This window comes from Akanthomyces muscarius (assembly GCF_028009165.1).
Source record: "Akanthomyces muscarius strain Ve6 chromosome Unknown contig_16, whole genome shotgun sequence".
Classification (NCBI taxonomy): Eukaryota; Fungi; Ascomycota; class Sordariomycetes; order Hypocreales; family Cordycipitaceae; genus Akanthomyces; species Akanthomyces muscarius.
The window spans coordinates 1,078,485-1,102,910 of NW_026611617.1; the positions used below are offsets into that span (position 1 = coordinate 1,078,485).

The following is a 24,426-nucleotide window of genomic DNA, read 5'->3' on the forward strand; positions in this document are numbered from 1 at the left end:
TAGCCCACACACACACAAGAGGCACTGCTTTCATTACATCCGATACCTCATAATTGGACTGTTGTGATCGTCACGGACATTAGACAAGGCTCAATGAAAAGTTGCAGCGCCAAGCTTGACACTCATCACCAAAAAAACACAAGTCTTTGCGAGCTGTTACTGCACGGATGAATCAAGATAAGTCTAAAGTGAGCATTAACATGAATACGTAGCTATATAGAACAAAACAAAACGTACAATCCGCCTTCCAATCATTAGGTATATACTATTTTTTTTCTCGCTTCCTTCACAGGTTACTCTTTCAGAAACTTGAGAATCGCATCGCGCTCCTCCAGGGGCATGATGCGGAGCACCTCCCTCACGCCCTTGAAGCCCGCCTCCTTGTTGCGGCGCACCACCTCGGCCAGCTCGCCCGCCAGCTTCTCCGCCTTGAACAGCTCGACCTTTTCGCCAATCGACTTGCGCTCCTTCTCGTACCACTCGGCCACGGCCTGGTCGTTGGTATCCCACGCCGCGATGCCCGACCAGCTCTTGAGAAGCTCCAGGTTGCGGTCGCGGTTCGCGCTCGTCTTGGCCACCGACTCCTTCTGGCTCGCCGTCAGCGTGCTGCTCGCCATGTGCCGCAGCATGTACTCCTCGCTGAGGCGGCGGCGCACGCGCCAGTAGAAGAAGCGGCGCGCGTTGGACCACTCCAGCACCTCGCGGATCGTGCCCTTGGCCTTCATGCGGCCCGCCCGGTCGTGGAGATCGGCAAATTGAATGGCAATCTGCGAGTACACAGGGAGCAGCTGGCGCTCGCGTGCCGCCATCTTGGTCTTGATCTCCTCGGCCTCCTCCTTGGAGGTGCTGGGGTCCGCCAGGTTCTTCTTCAGCTGCGCGTACGTCTCGTCCATGCGGGCCATCGTCTCAAGCTGCTTGTCCTTGCGGTACTTGATACCAATGATACCCTCGGGCTCGAGCACACCACCGCGCGCGTCTTCGTCGGCGTACATCTCCATGACGGTGGGGTTAATGGTGGGATCAACGACGACCCACGAACCACCGCGGAGCTCGCCGTGGGGAGGAATGTACACAAAGATGGGCTGCTCATACTTGACGAGGGCGTCAACAATAAACGAACCGTATTTGAGGACCTCGTTGTACATGTCGCGCTGGCCACCAGAGAAACCACGCCAGTTGGCGAGAATCATCAGTGGCAGCTGCTCACCATTGTTAAAGTCGTTGATAGCCTGGGCAGTCTTGAACGCAGAGTTGGGGTACCAGACGCCACCGGCTTCGTTGCTGACCTGCTCGATGGAGTCGGGGTTGGCAGGGTCAGCGGGGGTGGTGTTCTCGACACTGCGCGTCTCGACGGCAATGACACCCATGGGGATGCCGCCAAGACGAGCACGGCCAACAACGACAGTGCGGGCCCAGCCTCCTAGCGTCTCGACAAACGAATCCTTGTCAAAGAGACCGCTCTGGAAGCCAGTCTCGTCCTGCTTACCAGAAATCATCCAGCGAACATCAAAGGGCTGCTTCTGGGGAGGGCGGTAGGTGACGTCACGGTCCCAGGTGTCGGTGCTGGGGCTGACGGGGATGGGGGCGTTGCGCTTCTCGGGGACATACGACATCCACTCGACAATGCGCGAGACACCCTCAAAGTCGTCGTTGGCAGTCATGTGCGAAACACCGTTGCGGTACATGATCTGGGTACCACCGAGCTGCAGGTTGGACGTGTAGACCTCGCGACCTAGCAGGTTGTTCAGAGCAGGGGCACCAGTCAGGATGATGGGCTGGCCCTCAACCTGGACAGCACGCTGACCAAGACGGACGAGGTAAGCACCGATACCCACGGAACGGCAGGTAACCAGGGTCACGGTGAAGATGTCATTGTAAGCACGGCTGGTGGCACCGGCAATCAGACCAGAGCCGCGCAGACACTCGACACCGAGACCGTCCTCCTGACCAATAATGGTGACGATGCGGTGGCGCTTCTCACCAGCCTCGGAGATCTCCTCAGTAATGACATCGTGCTTGAAGCGGTCCTTGCCGGCCTGGTCGAGGTACAGGTAACGGAAGCCCTTGTCCTGCTTGGTAATGTCGTTCCAGGCGACCTTGAAGTGAGGCATCAGCTCATTGGCAAGACCAAGACGGGCGCCAGAGTTGGCCGACAGGTAAATGCGAGGGATGCCAAGCTTGCGGGCCAGCTCCGTGCACTTGTGGAAGAAGTTATCTTCCTTGGGGCCAAAGGAACCAATCATGTAGGTAATGTCGTTGGCGACGACGATGAAACGACGGCCATTGGGGTACTCGGGAGTACGAGCACGGATGAGCCAACCAACCATACCGCACTTGTTGGTGCCAGGCTCACGGTTCACCTCGTCCAGGTTGTCCTTGTCATCGAGAACCAGCTCGGTAAAGGTGATGCACTCTCCAGACTTGGGCTGGAGGGCAGCAAGGCCAGGCTGGCTCTTGACAGCCTTGACCCAGCTGTTCTGGATGGCCTGGCGGAAGAGCTCCGGGAAATCGTAGACGTACTGCGTGCCCATGAGATGAGCCTTGTAACGCTTGGGCTGGTCCCAGTTCTTGGTGGCATAGGGGGTGTTGACGGGCAGCAGATGCAGGGGACCCTTCTCCTTGGTACCGCCAATGCTGTGGAAGACCCATTCGCCCTTCTCCGACTTGCGCTCGGCGTACAGGTCGACATCCACAACGTAACCAGAGGTGTTGGTGATGCCGATACGCAGAGGGTAGGGCTGTCCCGTCTTGGGGTCGGTGCAGATAATGCGGATTTCGACGTTGGAGACGCGGAGCCTCCAGCCGCGGGCACCGAAGCGGTCGAGGAAGCCTTGGAGGCTGTGCTCTACCTCGGAGGGAGCAAGCTGGAATACGGGGCTAAAGTTCATAAAGATGTGGTTCATATCCGTGTTGTTGCTGCCAATGATTTCGAGAGCGTCGAAAATATCATTGACAACACGGTCAGCCTCGGAGATGAGGTACTCGGCAGTAGGAATCTCATCGCGGAGACGGCCGGGACGAATAACGGCGCGAGTAAAGTAGCGCTTGTCAGTTTCAGCAGCCTTGCCAATACCCTCGTACACGTGAATGTTCTTGTTCTCGGTGAAGACTGGCTTAATGTTGAACTTGGACAGACGAGCAAGTTCAAGCTGGAAGGCAAGAGCAGGCTCACTGTGACGGATGCTGTCGTCTTCCTCGTAGTGGGGTCCACGGAACGTGTAGTAGCCAGGGTACGAGCCGTCGCTGTGGCCGCAGATGAAGGTCAGGCGACGGACACCGCGGGCAAGAAGCTCGTCCTTGAACTGAGCGACGATGGGGCGGATGCGAGCAAGGGTCTCCGCGTCGCTGTTGCTCTCTGCATCCCGCACAGCAATGTTGATGACGGCGCTCAACTCCTCAGCGGCGCCGCGGGGCGTGGCAGGCTGGCCAGGCTTGCGCTTGCCGCTGAGATCTGCAATGAGGCCAGACGGTGTGGTCTGGCGGTTCTGCTTCTGTTGAAAGGCAATCGTCTCGAGCGCCTTTTGCAGGAGGTCATCGGCCTCATCAATGTACTTGCAAGGAACAATAACACCGATACGGCTGGGCTCATCGGTGATCTTGGCATCTAGGTACGACATGTCGCTAATAGAGTAGATGCGCTTAGAACCAACCTCGTTACCAAGAGGAGTGCCAGGCGCAGATGGCGCAGCAGACTGGGCAGGCAGGCCAAACTCGGCCTCGCCAAGCTTGCGGAGCTTGAAGTCCCAGGAAATGAACTGCGGGTTGTCGCTCTCGTCAGAGTGGTAGTTGACCTTGTTGAGGATGTAGGCACGGTAAGCACGGCGAATGTAGACCTCAAGCGATGCAACCGAGACCCAGGGATCCTCGTTGCCAAAGAACAGGGTCAGCACGTCAAAGACGGTGTACTTGGAGTCGACAACCTCCTTGATGACGTCGAGGCTAGGCTCACGGTGGTCCCAGCCGCTCTCACCATAGCGAGACTCGATGACGGAGGAGCGGAGAATGTGCTCCATCTGCGAGGTACGCTCCTCCAGAGAAGGCAGAGCGCACTGAATCATAATCTCACGCGCCTTGAGGGAGACCTTGGAGGTGGTGCGCGAGGTAAGCTCAGTAAGCCTGCGCAGGGTATCACGGAGGTACTTGCCAACGTTGCCCACGTTGGGCTTGTTGGGGCGGTACTCCTCGAGGATGGCGAGGACGAGCGACGACTTGGCGCTGACGCGGCTATGCGAGAGCGCAGTCTGGACAATATTGTTGACGTTGTCCTTGTTCTGGTCACGAAGCGTGAGGATAACGCTCTCCTCCTGGCTGTTTCCATTGAACAGGCTCTCAACGTTGGCAAAGGAGTCGAGCAGGCCCTTGATGAGGTTCAGCTCACGGACCTTTTGGCCGTCGGCGTAAATGTCCAGAATGTGCGTCAGGGGAGCCAGAGTGCTGCGGAGCATATCAGCATCGCCAGCGGCAACATTATCCTCGAGAAACTTGGAAAACGCCTTCTGCAGAGGTCGAGCAGGGAACTCGGTCTGACGGGCCTTGGCACGCTCAACAATCTGGCCAAACTGAGCATCCAGCTTCTGGGGCATTCTCGAGTGCAGAGCAGAGAACTGGGCGTTCCACTCGCTGTACGGCAGCTCGGGGTTGCGCAGGACCTCGATGAGCTCCTTGAGGCTGGACTGCATGACGACCGAGTTGTCAAAGCCGAGCAGAATGTTGTTGATGATGTTGTGGAGGAGCTGGAAGCGCTGAGCAGGCTTGGCACCAAGAACAACGGGGTCGCCGAGGACGGGCAGCTTGTCGACAAAGCTCTGGGCCTGCTTGACACGGGTGGGGTCATCCAGGGCCAGTATGCCGAGAATGTCACCAGCCTCGAGAGTGGCACCAGGCTGCTTCATCAGCTGGACGATGCCGTCCTCCTGAGCGACGAGGGGCATGTACATCTTCATGACCTCGACTTCGGCGTAGGTGGCGCCGGCCTTGAGGTGGGACCCATTCTCGACGGTGTACTTGACGAGTTTACCAGGACTGGGGGTGCGCAGCTGGGTAGGGTCATTTTCCTGCTCAAGCAGGCAGGTCTTGCTGTCGACGGAGATGCGCGTGGCACCAACTTCCTCCTTCCAGTAGACGTTGTGGGAGTGGCCGTCAAGCAGAATCAGTAGGCCACCGTCAGAGAGGGCGCGGACGCCGACGGAGCACTTGGAGCCATTGATGAACAAGTTGTAGCTGTCCGCGCTGGAGCGCGTGGCGGTAAACTTGTAGCGGAAGCCCTCGTAGATGAAGTCAATGTTGAAGACGGTGCGCAGAATGTCCTTGGAGGGAACCTGACCCTTTTCGAGACCGGCGCGGTACTCGGCCATGCAGGCCTCGGAGGCAATGTGAGCCTTGGTGGTGGCACCGCAGATGACGGCAAGCATGGTGTCGGGGCGCTCGGCGGTCAGGCGCTTGGAGATGAGCTCGTCGAGCCAGCCGGTGGTGATTGTGTTGGACTCAAAGTCTTCGGTCTCGAGCAGCTTGATGAGGTACTCGACGGTGGTTCTGAAGTCACCGCGAATGCTCAGCTCCTTGAGGGCGACGACCATGTGCTTTCTCGAGGCGGCTCGGTTCTCGCCATAGGCAAAGATGTGGCCAAATTGGGAGTCGGAGAAGGAGTGAATACCACCCTGTGTACCGACGGAGAAGTAACCCCAGACGTTGGAGGAGGAGCGGAAGTTGAGGTCGTGGAGCACACCGTTGGAAGGCTTGAAGCCTTCGCCAGGATCCTCCGAGGTGATGCGGCAGGCGGTGGTGTGGCCGCGTGGCGTGGGGCGACGCTGGAGCTCGCCAGCGCCCTGGTTCTCAAAGTTGAAGTCAATCTCGGTGGCGGCCTTGGTGTCGACGCCGTAGAGCAGACGAATGTCGCGGACTCTGTGGAGGGGCAGACCCATGGCAATCTGAAGCTGGGCGGCGGGCAGGTTGACGCCGGTGACCATTTCGGTGGTGGGATGTTCGACCTGGAGACGGGGGTTGAGCTCGAGGAAGTAGAACTTGTTGTCGGCGTGGGAGTAGAGGTACTCGACGGTACCGGCGGAGACGTAGCCGACGAGCTTTCCGAGACGCACAGCAGCATCCTCCATGGCCTTGAAGGTGGCGGCGTTGGCAATGGTGACGGGAGCCTCCTCGATAATCTTTTGGTGGCGACGCTGGACGGAGCAGTCACGGCCAAAGAGCGAGATGTTGTTGCCGTACTGATCGGCGAGGAGCTGGACTTCCAGATGTCTGGCGTTGCCGGCGAGCTTCATGATGAAGATGGGGGAGCCGGGGATTTCGCTGGCGGCGGCCTTGTAGAGAGCCTCAAACTCTTCCTCGTTGGTGACCTTTCGGATGCCCTTGCCACCACCACCCTCGGAGGCCTTGACCATGATGGGGAAGCCAATCTCCTTGGCCTTTTCCAGACCCTCCTGCCAGGAGGTGACGCAGCCTTTGGAGTAGACGTCGTCGGAGACGGTGACGATGCCCTTGTCGTCAACCACGACCTTGTCGACGCCGGTTCCGGACCAGGGGATGCAAGGGACTTCGGCGTGCTGAGCGACGATTGTGGAGGATATCTTGTCACCTAGCGAGCGCATGGCGGAGCCAGGGGGTCCGATGAAGACGATTTTCTTGGGGGAGGCGGCGAGCGACTCGGGAAGTTTGGGGTTTTCCGAGGCGTGGCCCCTATACTCTTGTTAGTTCTGTGGAATTTGGCCACGGTGCCATGTTTGTCAAGACGTACCAGCCTGCCCAGACAGCATGAACATTCATGCGCTCGGCAATGTCGACAATGAGCTCGACGTTGGCGTAGTTGTGGTTGTTTGTGCCGCCGGGGACCTCGACATAGTGGTCGGCCATGCGAATGTAGTCGGCGTTGGCTTGTAAATCCTCGGGGGTGGCCATGACGGTGAAGTGGATGGCGCGCTCGTCGCCAAACACTTCGTAGGCCCATTTTCGGACGGATCGAATCTCCTTGACGGCGGCGATACCGTTGTTGGCAATCAGAACCTGCGGGCGATTGTTAGCAACTTGGGGTTGCCGGGGGGGTTGCGCGAGCTGCCGGCGTTGCTGGCGGCGCCGAGACAGCTCGCGTCAGCAGAGCAGAAGCTTACGTTTGTGATGACAGTGTGACCGTCATGCTGGGCCACAAAGTCCTTGACCTTGCTCGCGGGGGCATTCGCCAGGCTGTTGCCGCCGATGAAGTGAGCAGCAATGCTGTGCTTCTCAGCGTATGAGGCGTGGCCGTTGGCGCCGTTTGTAGACTCGGGAGCCATGGCTGCGGATGTGTGGGTGTGGTTGGGGGGGATGAGAGAAAAAGGGCGGAGGTTTTGTAGGTCGTTGGAATGCGTGACTGGCCAGGAAGCTTGCTCAGGGCTTCATGGAACAATGGCTATTCTAACGGCTTCGGCGAAGATGGGAGGTAAGGCTTCGCTTGGAGATTGGGCGCACGAGGTGTCGAAGTTGCGCCGAGAAGAGCAGACCAAAAAGCGGCGCTGCTTCGGAGAGTAGGAGGAGTTGAGAAGAACCTAGGCTGGCAGAAGGAATCAATATACAGGAGCGTGGTGAATGCAGTGGCCAATGCAAAAGCTCCAGAGAATTAAGAATAAAAGAGCATAAACAGGGGCGTCAAGAAGCTGCAGCGGCCGTTGGGAAGGGTGATGATGTGGAGGAGAGTAAGTTTTGGGAGGAAGAGGAAGAAGTTCCGGAGAAGAATGTCGCCGGACTTTTTTGGAGGTGGTTCTGTCGGGACCAAAAGCAGCTGGGGAGGGGGGGGCGTGTGGGCGTGTGGAGGGGAGGTTGCAGAGCTGCAGAGGCCAGAGCAGGGGTGAAGCGCTGGAACGGCATGCCGCCTGTAGGTACCAGCAGCACTGAAGCTGGGAGGAGAAGCGGCGTGATGAGCTGCGAGATGCGCTGGGCAGGGCAACTTACAGGCAGGAGAGTGTCCTGTAGCAAGGCTGGGCTGTAGAGGTGGATGCCTGTACAGAGTACCTGTAGAAGGAAAGGGAGGGTCGTCTCGTCAGGGCCCAATGACGCTACCGTGCCTTGGCGGCTGGCCAAAGGTACCTAGGTAGTATGGATGGATGGGCAAAAGGGCAAGTTTTTGATCTGTTGGGGTTGCCAAAGTCAGCGGCAGTTGGGACATTTTGGGGAAAGTGGAGCGTCATTTTTTCCATGTCGATCTCTGCGTCTCTCTGTCTGTCTCGGTCTCTGTGGTGCATCTGCTGTGCGTTTGCTGTGCTTCTGCTCGAGCAGGTTTGTTTGTTGTATTTCCATGCTCCGTCCATGCACACTCACGACAAAGGCAGCCATGGTGAGAAACAGACAGCAAGGTTGTCGCAGGCGTTGGTCATCGCTGTAAGCTCTGCCAGCTTCCCACAGCCCAGATTCAGCTCGCGCCATGGCTTGCTTGCCCGGTCTGTTCCCCTAACCCACGGATTACTGGCGATTCGAAACAGAAGACCCAGCCGCACTGCTTGCGCGTAATCACCTTGCAAACGCTCCGATCGGGTTTCTTTTTTTTCCTCTCTTTCCACAGCCCGGATTCGCGAGTAACGTCGCAGTCGCAGTTTGGCCAACCGTCACCGTAGCTCCACGCCCGCTCGCCCGGGTCAGGGACACTCCGGGCCAGGGAAAGAAAAAAAAAGATTGATGAGGCCCCAGTCGGGGCTGGTCCCCTGCCACAGACCGGATGGCCGGTTTACAGCGCATTCTGTCGGCGGACCCGAAAAAAAAAAGAGGCGTGTCTGGTCGTTCTAGCGTCCGATAAGACTGGACAGCAGCAGCCCGGCGCCGTGTTGGCAAGCCTCGCGACGAGAAGGCGCCGCAGTAGCCATTGTCCGGTGGTTTTCGTTTTCCGCTCAAATCGAGAGAGCCCAGCACAGATAGGCAGAGAGAGGGAGGCAGAGAAGAGATTGGAGAGGAGATATTGACTGTTTTCCAACATGCACAAGCATCAAAACTTACCAGCTCTCGTCGTCGGAGTGTGTCGTCGTGGTGGGGCGGTCGGATATCGAAATGATGGCTTATGTGCAAGGAAACATGTACATGTACAGAAAAAGAAGACGACCGAGAGACGATGCAAAAGTTCTATCAGGAAAAAGAAGTGGCAAAGAGGAAAGAGGAACAATAACAGGCAGGTTACGAAAGACGGGCGCTGGGGGATTATGTATACTCTCAGTACTGGTACGGATAGCTTTCCCAAAGCTGATGGTGAGAAAAGCGAGCTAGGCACACACCCCCCAGCCCAGCCTTGTTCGAATACCAGTACATATCTGGCTGCTCAACGGCTATCCGGCAGGTATCACAGACGGCAAGATATAAGACGCACCAGGCAGATGGAGCTCCCAAGGTTGCAGCTCGGAGTGCAGTTGCTCGGCCTCTGGGACCCCGGCTTACGCGCAGGTGTTGCTGGCTGTCTGGAAGCTGATGGTAGCCTCACGGTGATTGGGGGGGGGGGGGGGGGGGGGGGGGGGGCGGGGGTGTACCAGTAGAGTGCCTGTAGGGTGCATCTCCATGCTTCTACTGGTACCCTTCCTTCGGGTTCTTATCCGGGACGGATTGCAGACAAAGGTTTTCATCGACGCTACAAGTATAATGGCCAGTATCAAGAATTGAGGTACATCTTGACTGAACAGCAACATACACCAGGAAGAAGAGAAATAACCTCGTAGACTCTGTTGTCGACATGCTGCGAGGCAAAGGCAACAGTGACGGCCCTGTGCCTGGGAATTTCGGGGGCAATGGGGTTCCTTGCCAGGGGGGCGTGCAGCGCTGCAGCAGTGGTGCTGATGTGTGATGGCGGCTGCGGCTGCGGCATTAGGTAGGTAGGTATCCGTAGGCTTCTGGTGAAATCCCAACACGGCGATGCAGGTGGTATCTAATCTACGGGTAAAACAGGATGTATACGGAGTATAGCCAGCCAGGAATCGAGATGTGTATGGTGCATCAATCGATGTAGATTGCTGCTGTATATACCGCTCAACAACACGGTACTTTTAAGAAAAAAAAAAGAAAAAAAAAGAAGAAAAAAAAGCCACTCGCTCACCCGTTGTGTCATCTCGGCCAGCTACTCCAAACTCGCCTTTCCCCGGGTAATAAATCTTTGAAAGAAGAACAAGAACATGGCCTTGTTCATTCCGCTACCCTTTTCCGCAGTTTCCACAATTTCCACGCCTTTTCTTCTTCATTTATCCAATAAATCTTGAACCATGACCATTCGTCCCTCGTTCCTTGGTCTGCCATATTTTCTCTCCCAATTGTTGAGTCCCGCACCCGCCCGCGGTCCCCACTCTTGGCGGCTCTCCGATTCTTTGCTCTCCCCAACATCAAGATAGCCTACTGCCTACTGCCTACTGCCTACTGGTGCCAACCTACGGATGGGTACTCACTCAGCACCTGCAGCCTCGTCCCTACCAAATTCATTCCCTTCCCACCAAGCCTTGCCATTTCATAATAAAAACTCTCGTCTCGAGATGAAGCTCCAGATGCCCCTATTCCGAGATCCATCGTCCCTTTTTCCCGGCCCCCCCCCCTCCTCTCTCTCCCTCTCTCGACGGATTGCGGCTTACATCACCCTCCCCTTTTTCCCATCTATTTGCTGACCTGAGCTCAGCTACCTTCCAACATTACCTACTCCCCGTGCTACTGGTCCTTTATTACCAGACAGCTGCACACTAACCACACACCTCCAAACAGAATCCCCATATCAGCCCCAATCCGACACTAGTCCTCATTCAGCCCGTTCGCCTGTCTGCATGTCATTCACAACGGGATGACATCTTTTTTTTTTCCCTGCCTTTGTTCGTTTCTTTCCCGTCTTACACGGCCTGACCCGATTTCTGCAGGTCCCATGTCCCGGCACATATCACACGTGCCTTTTGTCTTGTACAAGTCACAATCCAAATTCCCATCTTTTTCGCTACCAACTTGCAGTTCGGACAGTACGAAACCATTCACAGCTGCAGCTAATATGCCTTTTTAAAAATAAAAAAAGACTGTTCAAGAAAAGGCGCGTTATTTGCCTTGTAAAATCCATTCGCGGGAATCGTTCTTCCGCAAACCGCTACTTCCGCACCAGTGATCCGGCCCCCGTTGCCATCTTGGGCAACCACATCGGCCACCCGCCGGCACACGGATCCCCGCCCGCCGCCCACGCTGACAGCCTCATCTGCTTTCTCTTTCCTTTCCTTTCCTTTCCTACTTCCCCTTCTGCACCATGTCCCAAAAAGTATCGAAATTCCCATCTGACAAAGCATTCTATTCTACTCCGTACTAGCATCCTGTTTCTCATCCAATCGCCGTCCTGCCTTGAGGTCCTTTGCACCTTGCCAGCCGTGCCGAGACCCCGGAAGGCCATGCTCCCAACGTTGCGACCAAGCCCACGTTGCCAGAATACGCCCATTGCTTTCCTTTCTTCTCTTCCTTCTTCTTCTAGTCTTCTTCTTCCACGACCATCTCATCCTACTGGGTCATACTCGACGGTGCATTCCCACTTCTCCACACGGCATGCAAACTCCCCTCGTGGCGCACCGGGGTTCCCTCCAATCTCACCCCTCTGGCTCTCACCTCACCTCACCTCGACTTTCCTTATTTCATCTCGCTAGTAATCCCCTCCCACATTTCACAAGTCACAAGTCACGGCCACTCAGGCATACTCAGTATTCAGCACATTGTCGTATTAACCTCTTGATTATTCCTCTAACCGTACTAGTCCATGTCGTCGTAGTTACAAAACCAATCAACCCCAATCTCCTCCTGTCCAGCCTCCATGTGCTTCCAGACACCGTCCATCTAGTTCCTTCTCCTTCGCGCTCCTCCTCTTTGCTCCAAAAACAGGGGTATAGGCCACTCGCTGCCTTTGTTCAAAGATATAGTGTAAAAAAAAAAAAGAGTTTCCATAATTCGTCATCAAAAAAGAACAAAACACAATCCCCCATCTGCCCTTTTAGCTAGACATATATAAACATTGTGGGGAATCATGCCGTCTTGTAAAATAAAACAAGCCCAGAAATGCAAATGCTCGCTTCCATAGTACAGCCAGGGAATATGTCTATCATCATGCCTCGCTCAACCTCCCTGTCTAATATGTCTCGCCTAGATCGCTCGCTTCAGGCAGCTTGTGGCCGCCAGATGTGCTGGGTCGGCCGGGCATGGTGGGCTCGCGGCCCACGCCAACGCTCGATCGACGGCCGGCGCTCTGCCTACGACCACCGGGTGTCGGAATCGAGGAGCCGGGCATAGGGATGCCGCTCATGCTGCTGCTAAAGTCGACCTTGCCGTACGTGCCCCGGCGGCTCGGCGTTTGGAGGCTGCCCTCGTGCTCCTCTTCAATGTCGAGATCGAGGTGGTGCGTGCTCGCCGAGTGCGAGTGGCCGTGCAGGGACATGGACGATCGGGGTCGGCTGAGTGGTGTGCGAGTCGATGTGCGTGACATGGGTCTCGGTGGCGCCATGTCTGTTCGTGAAGGCGGGCGCGCGTACGAGGACATGCTAGCCCGCGAACTAGGCCGGCTGCTGTCTGCGTCGGGCGCCCGGTTCGGCAGCGGACCAAACGACAGGCGGTTCATGTTGGAGGTGCTGAGTCTGGGCACGTGGCCTTGTCGTGACGAGGCCGACGGCCGATAGCTGGTGGGCGTTGTTTCGTCTCCGGTGATGGATGACGTGGCCGAGCCGGCAGTGCGCTTGCGCGAGCGTACCGTAACCGACGACGGAACGTTGCTGTGCTTAGCAGATCGCGGCGACGCGCGAGGCGGGCTGCTGGCCGGTCCAGGGAGCTTCGAGCGCACATTGTGCACGCGCGCCTCCAATCGGTTCATCTTTTCCGTCAGGGTGCGAATGTGTGACAGCGAGTTGGAGGCTGGCAGCTTGTGAGAAACTGTGCGAGTGTTTGTGGAGCGGTTGTTGGCCGGCGTGCGATAGTTGGAGCCGGTGCCTGTGCTGGCGCCGCCTGAGACGCGCGGGGGAGGCATGCGGGTGGTCGACGACTTGGCGCGAGGCTTGGGCGTAACACTGTCGCCCAGAGAGGGGAGACGGCTGGGTTTGCGTTGCAACGTGCGGACGGGCGTCTTGGCCGGGGTGGCCTTGGGCACGGGGTTAGACGCCTCCGACATGGGCGGCGAGGGCGGCTCGTTGATGTCAGAGACAGTGCCCGCCGACGATAGCGCTTTTCCGGTAGGAGGCGGCGTGGTGATGAGGGGCGAGCTGGCGGTCGAGTTGGGCGACGCTTCCGTGTGGCGGGAAAAGGTAGGCGAGCCGAGGGCGGACATATCGGTGGAAATGGTGGAAAGGTGGTGCTGGCGGGCCTCGTGCTTCTTGATCTTGTCCTGCATGAGCTCGGCCTCAATCTTGAGGTCGCCCAGCTCTTCGCGCAGCCGCTGGGTCTCGATGCGCAGCTTCTCGCGCTCCTGCTCGCCCTGCTTCATCTCCTCGTCCATGATGACGCCGCGCTCGATGGCCTGGTTGAACTTGGACTCCATATCCTCGAGCGACGAGGTGGTATTGCGCGCCTGGCGCTCAAAGTCGTCATTGGCCACCTCGGAGTCGCGCAGCTTCATCTGAAGGCTGCGGTTTGTGTCGCGGAGGACGGTGATTTCCTTCTCGAGGACATTCTGCGCCGATGCGGCCTCGGTCTTGGACTCTTTGTATTTGCGCTGCAGCTGTTAGCACAGCTCATGGCCATGTGGAAACACGATGCTTACCTTCCACTCTTCCACCTCGAAGCCGAGAGCTTCTGCCTTTTCCTGAAAGACTCTCTCCTGCTTCTCTGCTCTCTCAATGTCCTTTTCCAGCTCCTGCTCGAGCTCACGGCTTGACTCGCGAAATTCGGCAAGCTCAACCTCAAGCTGCACATACTGAGACTTGTACCAGGAGAGCGCATCTTCCACAGTGGCGGCCTCGTTAGGCGGGGATGACGGCGGTTCCATGCTGTGTGCTGCGCAGCTGCTGTAGCGGTCGAGTCGCAGCTATGATGACGGATGCGTGGCGGGGAGCATGAATACCACTGTCGCGGGCGCTTTATATCTAGTTATGTCGATAGCGTGCGTATCGGGAAAACGGATGGCCAAAGGGAGAGTGCGACAGGTGCTGCGTTTGGTAGGTATGTAGCAGCTGGGCGTGTGAAAGAGGGCGACGGGCGAAAGAGAAACGAGGTTCAAACGCGGCGGAAGAAAGAATGCTAAACAAGCAAAGAAGAAACCAAGCCGTCAAAGGATTCAATCCGCGCGCGCGCAGCTTCTTAGTATCGTCGTTGGTCGTCAACGGGGAGGCGTAAAGTGGTTGTCGTGGCTTCCTGGCGGGGGCAGGAAGAACGGCGGTGTCGCGGCCACGGCGGTGAGGAGTAGCCGAGGAGCGAAATACGGAAAATCGCGTCAAAGGTTGGGAATATTTGTAGAAAGAAGCCTGTCGAAAGGGCTGTCGTAAAGCCCAGGCTGTTCTTTTCTTACCTTGCCGTGGAAAAAGGTCGTGGGAGGCCCCGTGGATGGGAGAGACAAGAAAAAGGAAGCCAGAGGGAGGCCGGGATGCGCGCCCAGGATGGATAGAGTGGCGGGTGTTTTGGCCTGTGACCGTAGCCCAGTGATGCGTGTTTGTCTGCCCAACTGTGGCTGCTTTGTGGCTGCCCAGGCTTGAAATCAGTGCTAAACCGGTAAAACCAGTGTTACCCGCTCTTCCCCGGGCGCACTGGTCACGGCCTCCCAGCGCATGGGATGCCCTGAAAGTGCTGAGATTGTAGCGCATAGCCAGGGGTCCCCACCTCCAACAGGAGTCCTCCAACAGAGGGGATGGCGCAACTGTTTTGGGTCTAGCGCGCCCCTGTCACCCTGCAGCCATGGGCAACCGCTGCAGGGCCCAAGCACTGGAACATTGAGCAGAAAACTCGCTGAAGCGACTGCTTTGGCGAGCCCCATATGGGCGATGTGGCGCTTCACGTGACGCGTCTCCAATCATCATAGCCAGCCCCTAATAAGTGATGATGCTTGCACGAAGCAACCATGGCAGTCGCTGAAATTAATTCGAATACAAATCTAATCAGCCTAATTTCTTGGTTGACCGGGTGCTCGCGTAGCACGGCGGGGAGTATTTCATCCTGATTTACTTTTTCTGCAGTCTCTTGTCCTCTGCTCCAAGGTTGTGCCACCATCGCAACTGAATCGTGCGTTAACACCAACAGGGGCGTCATCCTTGTAATAGCAGCCCTCCATCCCAACTCGTACCAGACGGTGGACGCATAAGTTCGTTGTTATTATGTCTCATGCAGCGTACAACAGTGTCACAAAGATGATCGCGTCTCTCTTTTCGTCCCATCACAAATATGTCTGCACCAGAATACAACACACGCAGCTCAGCCGTACTATTCGGTGCCTACAGGGTAGTGCTTTTATGTCGGAATATCGTAAGGAGACAAGGCGAGAAAAAGATACCTAGAGATGAAAGATGCATAATGAAGACAGCGGGGGTAAAGAAAGCTGAGAAGGCTATGGTGATAATGGCAATAACACAATAGTGCGAAGATTTTCAGTAAAGCAACCGACAGACATAGCGAAGAAAAAAAAACACAAACAGCACAAAACAAGAACCAACGCACATCAGTACGGCGAGAACAGCATATTTAGCAACGGTGGAGCCTGATTTGAATCATCATTTTATCTGAATATCTACCATAATGCCGTATCATACATTAAATAAGCAACGTTTCATTCCACTCCGTTACAGCCGGTTACCTCCTGCTTTCCACGTCGTCCTCCCCTTACGCGCGCCCGCCGTCGCCGCCCCGAAGTTGTGCAGCCGCTCTCCAATCAGGTACGCCTCGTCTCGCACACCCGACGTCCACTTGTTAAAGACGTTGGCGAGCATCATGACATTCTTCACCATCACTAGCAGGACCGCCGCCCCAGGATATGAGAACCGGTAGAATATAGCTAGCTTTGCCATCTCCTCTGCCGTCACACCTGGCTTTGGCAGGTATCCGGATACCTGGTAATGCACCAGATACCTTGCCACAAATGGTGGCGCGAATATTGCAACCAGGGCAATCGCCAGCCCAGGGATCACAAATGCCCGCGTAAAGACGCCCACTTCAGGACGCTGCCATCCGCGTCGCAACACAGTTCGCACCGCCACGGCTGCTCGGCTATGCGGAAACAGTGATGTAATCATGCGCGAGCCCAGCTTTGTGTAAAGCAGACCAAGAGTCCACACCTGCGTGAGCCGGACTGTGTGTCTGCCTTTACTCAAGTGTCCTAGCTTTTCTGCCCCAATCGTGGCCGCCGTCGGGGGATTCATGTACGTATGCAGGGGAACTGCAATGTACAGCTCTATAACCAACGCGACAAGAAGTGGCAGCACAACGGCCAGGAAAAAGTAAGTGTACACGAGCTGAAGAGCGTGCACAAGCGCCGAGAACGTGCGACTTGCTGCCCGTCGGCCGGCGATTTCTTCGCTCGCGCTCGCCATCCAGCCCTGTACCTTGTCCAACACGCTGCGGCTATGAATCCCCAAGTAGCTGACCGCTCCCAGAATATAGATGCCGATACTGAATGCATATATGTCGTTGGTGCGCACATGGTCGGGGATGAGAGCCTTGAAGATCATGCGCCCAATCACAAGCGGCACTACCGTCAGACTAACACCAGTAAAGGCCGCAAAGATCCAGATGAAAAGGATGAAGAGGAAAATGCGCGACCTGAAGCCAGGCGGTACATACACGTTGCGATACTGGTCCGAAGCATATAAATCGTCGTCCTCATTGCCGTCTTGCCGCTTATTGTCCTCGTCAACAGTAATAAACACTTTGCGGCCCTTGGCAATCTTGACACGATCCGACGCGGGCGCACGAACAAATCTGCCGTCAGCTAGTAGCTGTTCAGACTGGACCAAATGTTCTTTGTGGGCTTTCAGGGTCTCGGGTTCCAGCTTTTCCGCCTCGGTGGCAACATCACCTGTGATGGCGTCCTTCCAGGACTTGACAGCGGTGTTATTTGTATCGTCGACCCCCAGAAGCAAGCTTTGGAACACGCCGGCCCCATCCGTCTCAGACAGACGCAAGCTGCCTTCCTCGTCAACCTTGCGGTCGCCAAACAGGAAAGAAGTCAAACGCAGCGCCCTTGCGCATCGGCGGAACCACCACGTGTACATGGCGTGAATACCATTCCCGGGCTTGAAGAACTTGACAGCCAGTGGCATCAAGAAATTGTAGAACAGCAGATCGACCGGGAACTCTAGTACTGGCTCGTTGGAAGAGTAGTGGATTGGCAGCACCGTTGGCAGTGTGAATGAGAGCCCCCACACGACACCTCCCAGGCATATGATAACCAGCGCTCCATAGACAAAGGCGGAGAATAATATCTTTCGAAGCTGCGTAATCAAGTTCCTCTCGAGCACATCGCGGACGGGATGGAACTCGGGGTCATCGGGGTCGCGGATGAAATATAGAACGCCGGGCCGCATGATCTTGCGGCACATGGAGACGAATAGGGCAAAGTGAAACATATAGCCGGTGCCGACGAACCAGTGGACAAATACCGAGGTAGCAGGATAGTCGCGTGTAAACATGAGTCGTGATAGGACAGTCGTATTCTCAAAAAGCGGGAGAAGCGCCAGATCAAGCAGCATACCACAGTACAAGGGAAAGACAAGCATTTCTATACTGATGATCAAGATCACCTTCATAATGCCGCTAGCTTGATGAAGAGTATCGATGATGCCTGCCTCCCACGCTCTCATGAATTCGCCGTTCGAAAAAGGGCTGTTGCGCTGGAGATACATGGCAGCAATGGTGAACACTGCCGCATAGCCGGCCAAGATGGCCCAGAAACGGTCAACACCAGACCAGCGAGCTAGTTCAGGGTCAACTACTTCGCCACCCTTGGAGTCTCCAAGATTTATAACCCAAGCGTCAGGACTCAACAAAAGTGAAGAGGACGCAACGACAAATTGCAGGGCGGCTTTTGTCTTTGCCCCAAGCAGCTGCAAATACTCAACACTGGGTATTGTAATGCCATTGGTGTAAACTGTCCAGCCGAGTTGTTGGATGGTCTGGAACGAATGGGAAGCTTGGCCCTTGAGACTCAGAAGAGCAGCGTGGCTGATGGCTGAAAAGTTCTGAATCTCCGTCGCAGACATGGGGAAATCCATAAACAAGTAATCGAAAATCCTGTTACCCGAGTTGATCCAAAGGTCCCAGCAGGCCTTTCGAACTGAGACGACTTTGGTGATGGCGCTGGTGGGCAGAAAGTTGGCAGCCATCTCGAACAGGTTGATCAAGCACCAAGACAAAAATGCGCAAGACATGACAAGGGCATCCTGAATGAGCTTCGAAATTTCGACGATCATGCGAACAAGACGCATGGGGCTCGCCATGAGCCACACTGTAACACGGCCAATGTTGTAAGGAACAAAGATGCATGCAAAAATGGTGACAGAGACAAGGACAGCGCAGAAGATGGCATTCTGGAACAGGCCGGCGATAGGGCCGCGCATGCCAATCAGTTCCATGACACCCTCGAAGTCCTCCATGTCGTCAATAGCGTCTTGGTCAAAGCCACCAGCCGCTGCTTGCATTGGATCCTCGTCAGCAGCGTCAGCCTCGTCTACACCAACATCACCGTCGACAATATCCACCCAAGCATCGTCCTCAGCATCCTGCTCTTCGGCAGCTTGCAGTTCTAGTTCGTCGGCATGACGATCCAGGTCGCCCCACATGAAGTTGGCCACCCTACCGACCAAACCAACTTGTTCCGCGTTGTTGTTGATGGGGGCCGCGTCTTGCGGAACAGCAGGAGTTTCAGTCTGAACTGGTTCGACAGCCATTTCAGGTTCAGCGTTAGTGTCTCCTTCTTGGCCCTGTTCAAAAGAGCGCCCCTGCATCGCGCGGTTTATGCTTCTTGGGTAGAGCTCTGTAGAGTCCGAAGACAATGTTCCGGCATCTTCTTCAGCAAAGTCGCCGAATATTCCTTCCCCGTGAGTGGCTCCGGACGCGTCGTGCACTGGATGTTGATCGCGAGAGGAGCTGTCGTTGGCCAATATTTCGTCAAAGGTCCAATTGTTATTCGCCAGCGGATTGACCGATCCTGAGTGGCTAGGCCCGGCTGATGTAGCCCGGGGTCGCAGTCCATTGCCGAGATTGGAGTTTGATGTCGGAAACTCCTGCTGGAAGATGGGCGGTAAAGAGTCGAATTCTTCTTGGTTGCGCCCGTTTGACTCGCGCGACGGAATCCCTGTGTGATGGCTAGAAGATGCCACTGGGCTATCTGGGCGATCAAATATATTATGCGAATTGCCACTCTCAGTATCATGCTCAGCTGGCTCATCTTGCCTCTTGCTTAGCATGGCGCGACGAGTAGCGTCAGTCCAGTAGCGAAGCCTGCCGTCGGTGTCTTCTTGCTCAATGATGCGCAAGATCTCATGGTGGTCACCGTGAGCACGTCGATATATGCGAAGGTATTCCATGACGTGCGACGGCTCCTCATCATCTCCAGAATTGGGGGCATAAATGTCGGGGCGAATAGCCATGGCCCAAACTTGATTAATGGCCTCCTGTTCATCCATCTGCGGTGCGTGGGGGTTGATGCGGGTTTCAGGAGGGAGCCTTATGGGATCGCGACCGAGGTCGCGGGCGGCTGCATTTATGGCATCATCTATGGCGGCAGGTTGTTCCGGGGCAGCATCAAATGCATCGACTTGATCACCCTCTGCCTGATCAGCAAACGCCGCGCGCATATTCAGCTCTGGTTGTTGCTGAACGACGTAATCGCGCACGAGAATGATTAGAATGAAGCAGACAATGACGAGGATCGTGATGATCTGGCCTTCGACGATGGACATGACTGCTCTGTTGACTCTTGGGCTCTTTGTCAGATTGCGAAGAAACGTGACATTGCTGAGCAGAGAAGCAGACGGTGAATCGATCTCGTACAGAACTGTAATCGTGCCGTTCTCGTCTCTGTACGACTGAAAGGATCCAGTACCGTTTACCGTATTGGCGGCGTATCCTATCGACTTGACGCTGAACTTTGGAATACCACTAAGATCCCCAGGCAGATGCTTCATCATTGTCGCAGCTTGCGCCAATGTCGTTGTGGCAGTCTCGACGAGCGGATTCGCGCTGCATTGGCCGAAAAATTGGTTAAATAAAGATGCCTCCCAAGATGCCTGGCCACCTTTGAGGGAAGATAGGGAGCCTCCCAGCCCTTCGTCGCTAATCCAAAACATGAAGGACCAGACAGCTCGCATGAAGAGCGGGAGCCAGCAAATCCAAATGCTAACGGCAAGGACAGCACGAAGCCAGACCAGTACGTTTCGGAAGAGATACTTGGTCATGTGCTCAAGAAAGACATGTACAGGCAGCGACTGCGGCATATCTGGAGCATAAAGCTTCGTGAACCGAAATGACGTCTTGCACAGTTCGCAGTATTTTTTCTGGGAATGCGATAGCCACTCCATCAGGCATTCTTGATGCACATATTTGATGCTACCACTGCATTTACAGGGATAGAACAACGGTTCGGTCTCGGTCGCTTCGCCTCGGCAGATTCGACAAATGGAGGGGGCACCATCGTTGGCAGGGCCTGAGATGTCGGATTTCGTCGATGGGCGGCCATGCCTCGAGGACATGGTTGCTGCGTCGTCCATTGCGGGTGGCGTACCCTGACCTAGGTAGGTGAAGAAGAAGGGGTACCTAGGTACTCGTAGCAGCTAACCATCAGGCGCTGGATAAAAGAAACACAGAAGATGAAGAGGCGAAGTTGCGAAGGATGGCATGCGATCGTTAGGTTGCGAACGAAGGCCTGCCCATTCACCTAGCAAGGAGGCTAGGCTGTCGCGAAGATAACGGTGGGGTGCTGGAGCTGGTACTTGCAGCTAGCTGGCAAAAGCCTCCACTTTGATTGGAGGAACAAGTACCTGCTACTTTTCATTCGTGGCGACAGCTTAGTCAGTGGCCATTTCAGTGTCTAGCGCTACAAGTCCCCTATAAGTCTAGTGAGCATAGGGCAACATAAAGGAAGAATGAAGAAAATAGACAACATTAAGGAAATAATAAAGCTCAAGGATCAAATAATAATAATAATGGGAAGACCAGGAAGAATAACAAGGATAGTACGGATAAGAAGGATAGGAAAAGTAAGGAGGACCAGAAGAATAAGAAAACTAAGAAATACTTCAAGATGCGGAAGCGGATAGCCATAGCCAAGCCAGCTCCGCGTGATTGTTGACCAGGGCGCCCTATGTATCTAGATACCTGGTAATGCACTAGAAATCTTGCTATAAACGGCGGCGCGAATATCGCAAAAAAGAGTAGTCGCTAGCCCGCGAATCACAAATGCCGGCGAAGTTGATAATCTCCTGCTCATCCACCTCTTCGTCGGACTCTTTGGTAACATTAGCACAACCAAGTTCAAGACAAAATTAGTTTACTCGAACATCTAATCTAATGAAAACGGCCTTTTTAGTACCTCGACCCTAAGTTTGTAGTTGTAGTTGATTTGATTCTACCTAATCTATTGGTAGCTTGCATAGGTAGGTATATTTTGATAGCAGGGTACAATCCACCGTGAAGCAGGACTCGTCGCATCTCTAGTCTGTTAACTCCCTACATCTATTTTTTTTTATCGCTTGACAAATGTCTTGTTATTAAGCCGTCGTTCAGTGTTGGCGCGGGTGTTGACAAAGTCGGGGTATCCCAGAGTAAGCTCGACGCTACCAAACAAGATGCGGTCAACAGCCTCCACGCCGAGCATGAAGCTGTCAAACTCATTAGCATTTATTTTTAACTTGCAAGACATCGTACCCAGCAATTATATACGGAGTCCATCATACCTGTGATCTTGGTTGCCGACCTCGTACGTCCAGGACCCAAAACGCCCGCGCGACAGAATGTCCTTGTCCTGGAGATATGGCAGGATCTCGGCCAGCGCACCGTCGCGGTCCACGTGCGGCGTCGGGTAGCCGTGGTCGGAGCGACGCACGTAGGTGCTCACAATCTCGTCCTCGGGCCGCAGCAAATCCGTCGCCAGCGCACCCTTGAGAGTCTCGGCGAGGAGCATCTCGTGGTTGACGGGCTTGTGCTCAGACTCGGACACCTCGAGCATGAGCGACCAGTAGGGACCCGGTTTCGCGTCTGACGACGCGGGTTGCCGCCGTCGGCGAACTGCTTCGTGGCAAGCTCGACGCTGGCCTCGGGCTGGTTGTTGGGGGAGTAGTTGGAGAAGACGGTGGCGCGGTAGAATGGGCAGTTGTCTTCGGAAAAGTAGAGCTGTCTACGTTTAGTATTGGCTGATATACGTAACAGCAAAGCAACCACTCACCCAGCACTTGTCGCCGATACGCTCGGGGCGCTCGCCACGGATACCGATGCCAATGACGTTGGTGGAGGAGTAGAAAAGCGGCTTGCACAGGTCCTGGAGCTTGGTGTCGTTCATGGTTTGTGCAAGATGGTCAACAGCCATGGTTGAGACAAGAGAGCCGTACTTGATGACGGTGCCTACACTCCATTATCAATGACAAATTGACAGAAAATAGGTACCTGTTGAGACTGACCGTCTTTGAGGTGCACCACCTTGGCATCAGCATCGACCTTGGTCACAGTCGCATGTTTGCCAAACTTTGTGTTCTGCTGCTCGAGAGTCTTGGCCAAGGCAATCCAGATACCACCCGTGCCGCCGTGCGCAGGGAAGCGGAACGTGGCATTGGGCCCCCAAGGGCCTGCGACCTTGTTCCGAACAACATCAGACGTGAGAGACTTGAGGTTAGGGGCGGCAACGCGCTCTCCAAGCCAAGTCGCATTCATCTGTTACAGCCAGTCAAATGTCAGTCATACGCCGCGTCTCAACACGGCTTAGAATTTTCGACGGGCTATCTCTCACCATGGTCGTAGGAACGGCCCAGACTTTGAAGTTGTACGGTCGCGTAAATATATCGTTCAGGTAGTGGCCCATGGCACGAAGATTCCACTCGTCAAACGTCTTGGGCTTGTCGGCTGGGTCACGCGCGCGCGCCTGCAGCGAGGCCTCGACGAGGCCCTCGAGACACAGCGCCTGCTCGTCGGGATCGAGCGCGGCGATGCTGTTCTGGAAGGGGTACGCCACCCAGCGGTCCTTGTACCGACAGTAGGAGATGCGCTTGTGCTCGTACCAGTCGTCCGGCTTGGGCAGCGCCTCGTTGAGGCAGTCGCCAAAGTATTTGTAGTGCGAGAAGATAACATGCCGCCGACATCGTAAAGCCGGAGAGGTTCGAGAGTTCGTCAACCAATTGATGCATAGAATTGGGTAGGTTGGAGATGGATAACGTACGAAACCTTCGGGGGTGACGTCCGTGGAGGCCAGGCCGCCGGGAGTCTCGTTGAGATCGACAATGAGCCAGGATGCAGATTCCTATCGTCAACATGAGATTAGTGAAGCGTCCACGTTGAATAGTATCAATTGCTAATTTTCCACATACAAGTTGCTGAAGTCGTTTGGCAGCTCCCAGGCCGGTTGGGCCAGCGCCAATGACCAGAACGTCGACCTCACTTTCGCCGTGTTAGTAGATGCTTGCAAGAGGATGTAGTTGTCCGTGTTCCTACATTTCTCGTGCCATTTTCGCTGATGTAATTGAGTTTGGTTTGGGGATATCAGACTCCATTTGATTGAGCAAGCCCTTTTTATCGCGCTGCGGGCATGGGTCGGGAATCTCAACAACGCCCGCTGTATTGTTGGTGGTGACTTAGCGGCGGCCCCTCGTCACCGACGACACCCTCAGCCTTATTTTTAGCACGGCGAGCTCCTGGCAGCATAAGTTGGTAAATCACAAGCATTGACGGAGATATGTCCATTGTGTGAAAAACAAAGGGATTTTTTGTTCGTCTCTGTCCTGGCCATGGAGCGCCCAGTCGTGGACTCCATATCTGCCCCTCCACACAACAATTCTGCTGTGAAGTAACTTGTAGATTAAACCGCCTCCGCCTAGACATAGGTTAATGAACGCTTTTGGGGTTCCGTTCATCATAATGAGTGGTTGGAAAGAATGCGCACCTGAGACTAGCTAGACCTTGAGTTGCGACTGAGCGGAACCCTTCGCAGACTGCATGTTTCAGGCACGATCCCAGTCACTGAAGAGGGGTTTCTTTCCGCCATGACAGCCAACTCACAACGGCGGACAACTTTAGACTCGCCATGTTTCTGATGGAAGGTGACGATCTCGCATGGCAAGAAAGCGACCGTTTGGAAAAGGAATCGCGCGAAACTTAGTGAAGCCGCACGCACAGCAGGCAATTGGCAATTTCGTCGCGAAGCACCGTAAAAGAATCCCTACAGAGATTGGACCGCTAGGGGGCGGTGGACTCCATGCTCTTTTCCGAACAAAATTTATAGATGGCGGCTCAATACCTTTTTGCAAGTCATGGAGGAAAGGGAGGATGGTGCCATTCGTTCCGGACAGCTGTAGGAAGACC

The 24,426-nt window shown here is 55.2% G+C and overlaps 5 protein-coding genes across 5 annotated transcripts; all 5 read right to left on the reverse strand.

The window, feature by feature from the left end:
• Positions 1-293: 293 nt before the first annotated feature.
• Positions 294-7,280, reverse strand: LMH87_008411 (uncharacterized protein; the record flags this gene model as incomplete). The annotated part of the gene is made up of 3 exons (XM_056198075.1): positions 294-6,690; positions 6,749-7,014; positions 7,119-7,280. 3 exons carry the CDS (start codon positions 7,278-7,280, stop codon positions 294-296), a joined length of 6,825 nt encoding a protein of 2,274 aa, XP_056057512.1.
• A 252-nt stretch (positions 7,281-7,532) lies between these two features.
• LMH87_008412 (uncharacterized protein) lies at positions 7,533-9,521 on the reverse strand (the record flags this gene model as incomplete). Its single annotated transcript, XM_056198088.1, has 5 exons — positions 7,533-7,537; positions 7,936-7,995; positions 8,044-8,112; positions 8,971-9,028; positions 9,492-9,521. The coding sequence occupies 5 exons, from the start codon at positions 9,519-9,521 to the stop codon at positions 7,533-7,535; spliced, it is 222 nt and encodes a 73-aa protein (XP_056057513.1).
• A 2,564-nt stretch (positions 9,522-12,085) lies between these two features.
• Positions 12,086-13,927, reverse strand: LMH87_008413 (uncharacterized protein; the record flags this gene model as incomplete). Its single annotated transcript, XM_056198099.1, has 2 exons — positions 12,086-13,654; positions 13,703-13,927. 2 exons carry the CDS (start codon positions 13,925-13,927, stop codon positions 12,086-12,088), a joined length of 1,794 nt encoding a protein of 597 aa, XP_056057514.1.
• A 1,780-nt stretch (positions 13,928-15,707) lies between these two features.
• On the reverse strand, positions 15,708-20,630 carry LMH87_008414 (uncharacterized protein; the record flags this gene model as incomplete). The annotated part of the gene is made up of 1 exon (XM_056198110.1): positions 15,708-20,630. The coding sequence occupies one exon, from the start codon at positions 20,628-20,630 to the stop codon at positions 15,708-15,710; it is 4,923 nt and encodes a 1,640-aa protein (XP_056057515.1).
• Positions 20,631-21,604: 974 nt separating this feature from the next.
• Positions 21,605-23,573, reverse strand: LMH87_008415 (uncharacterized protein; the record flags this gene model as incomplete). The annotated part of the gene is made up of 8 exons (XM_056198121.1): positions 21,605-21,740; positions 21,816-22,057; positions 22,105-22,251; positions 22,304-22,479; positions 22,536-22,785; positions 22,862-23,368; positions 23,436-23,505; positions 23,560-23,573. 8 exons carry the CDS (start codon positions 23,571-23,573, stop codon positions 21,605-21,607), a joined length of 1,542 nt encoding a protein of 513 aa, XP_056057516.1.
• Between the last annotated feature and the right edge of the window lie 853 nt (positions 23,574-24,426).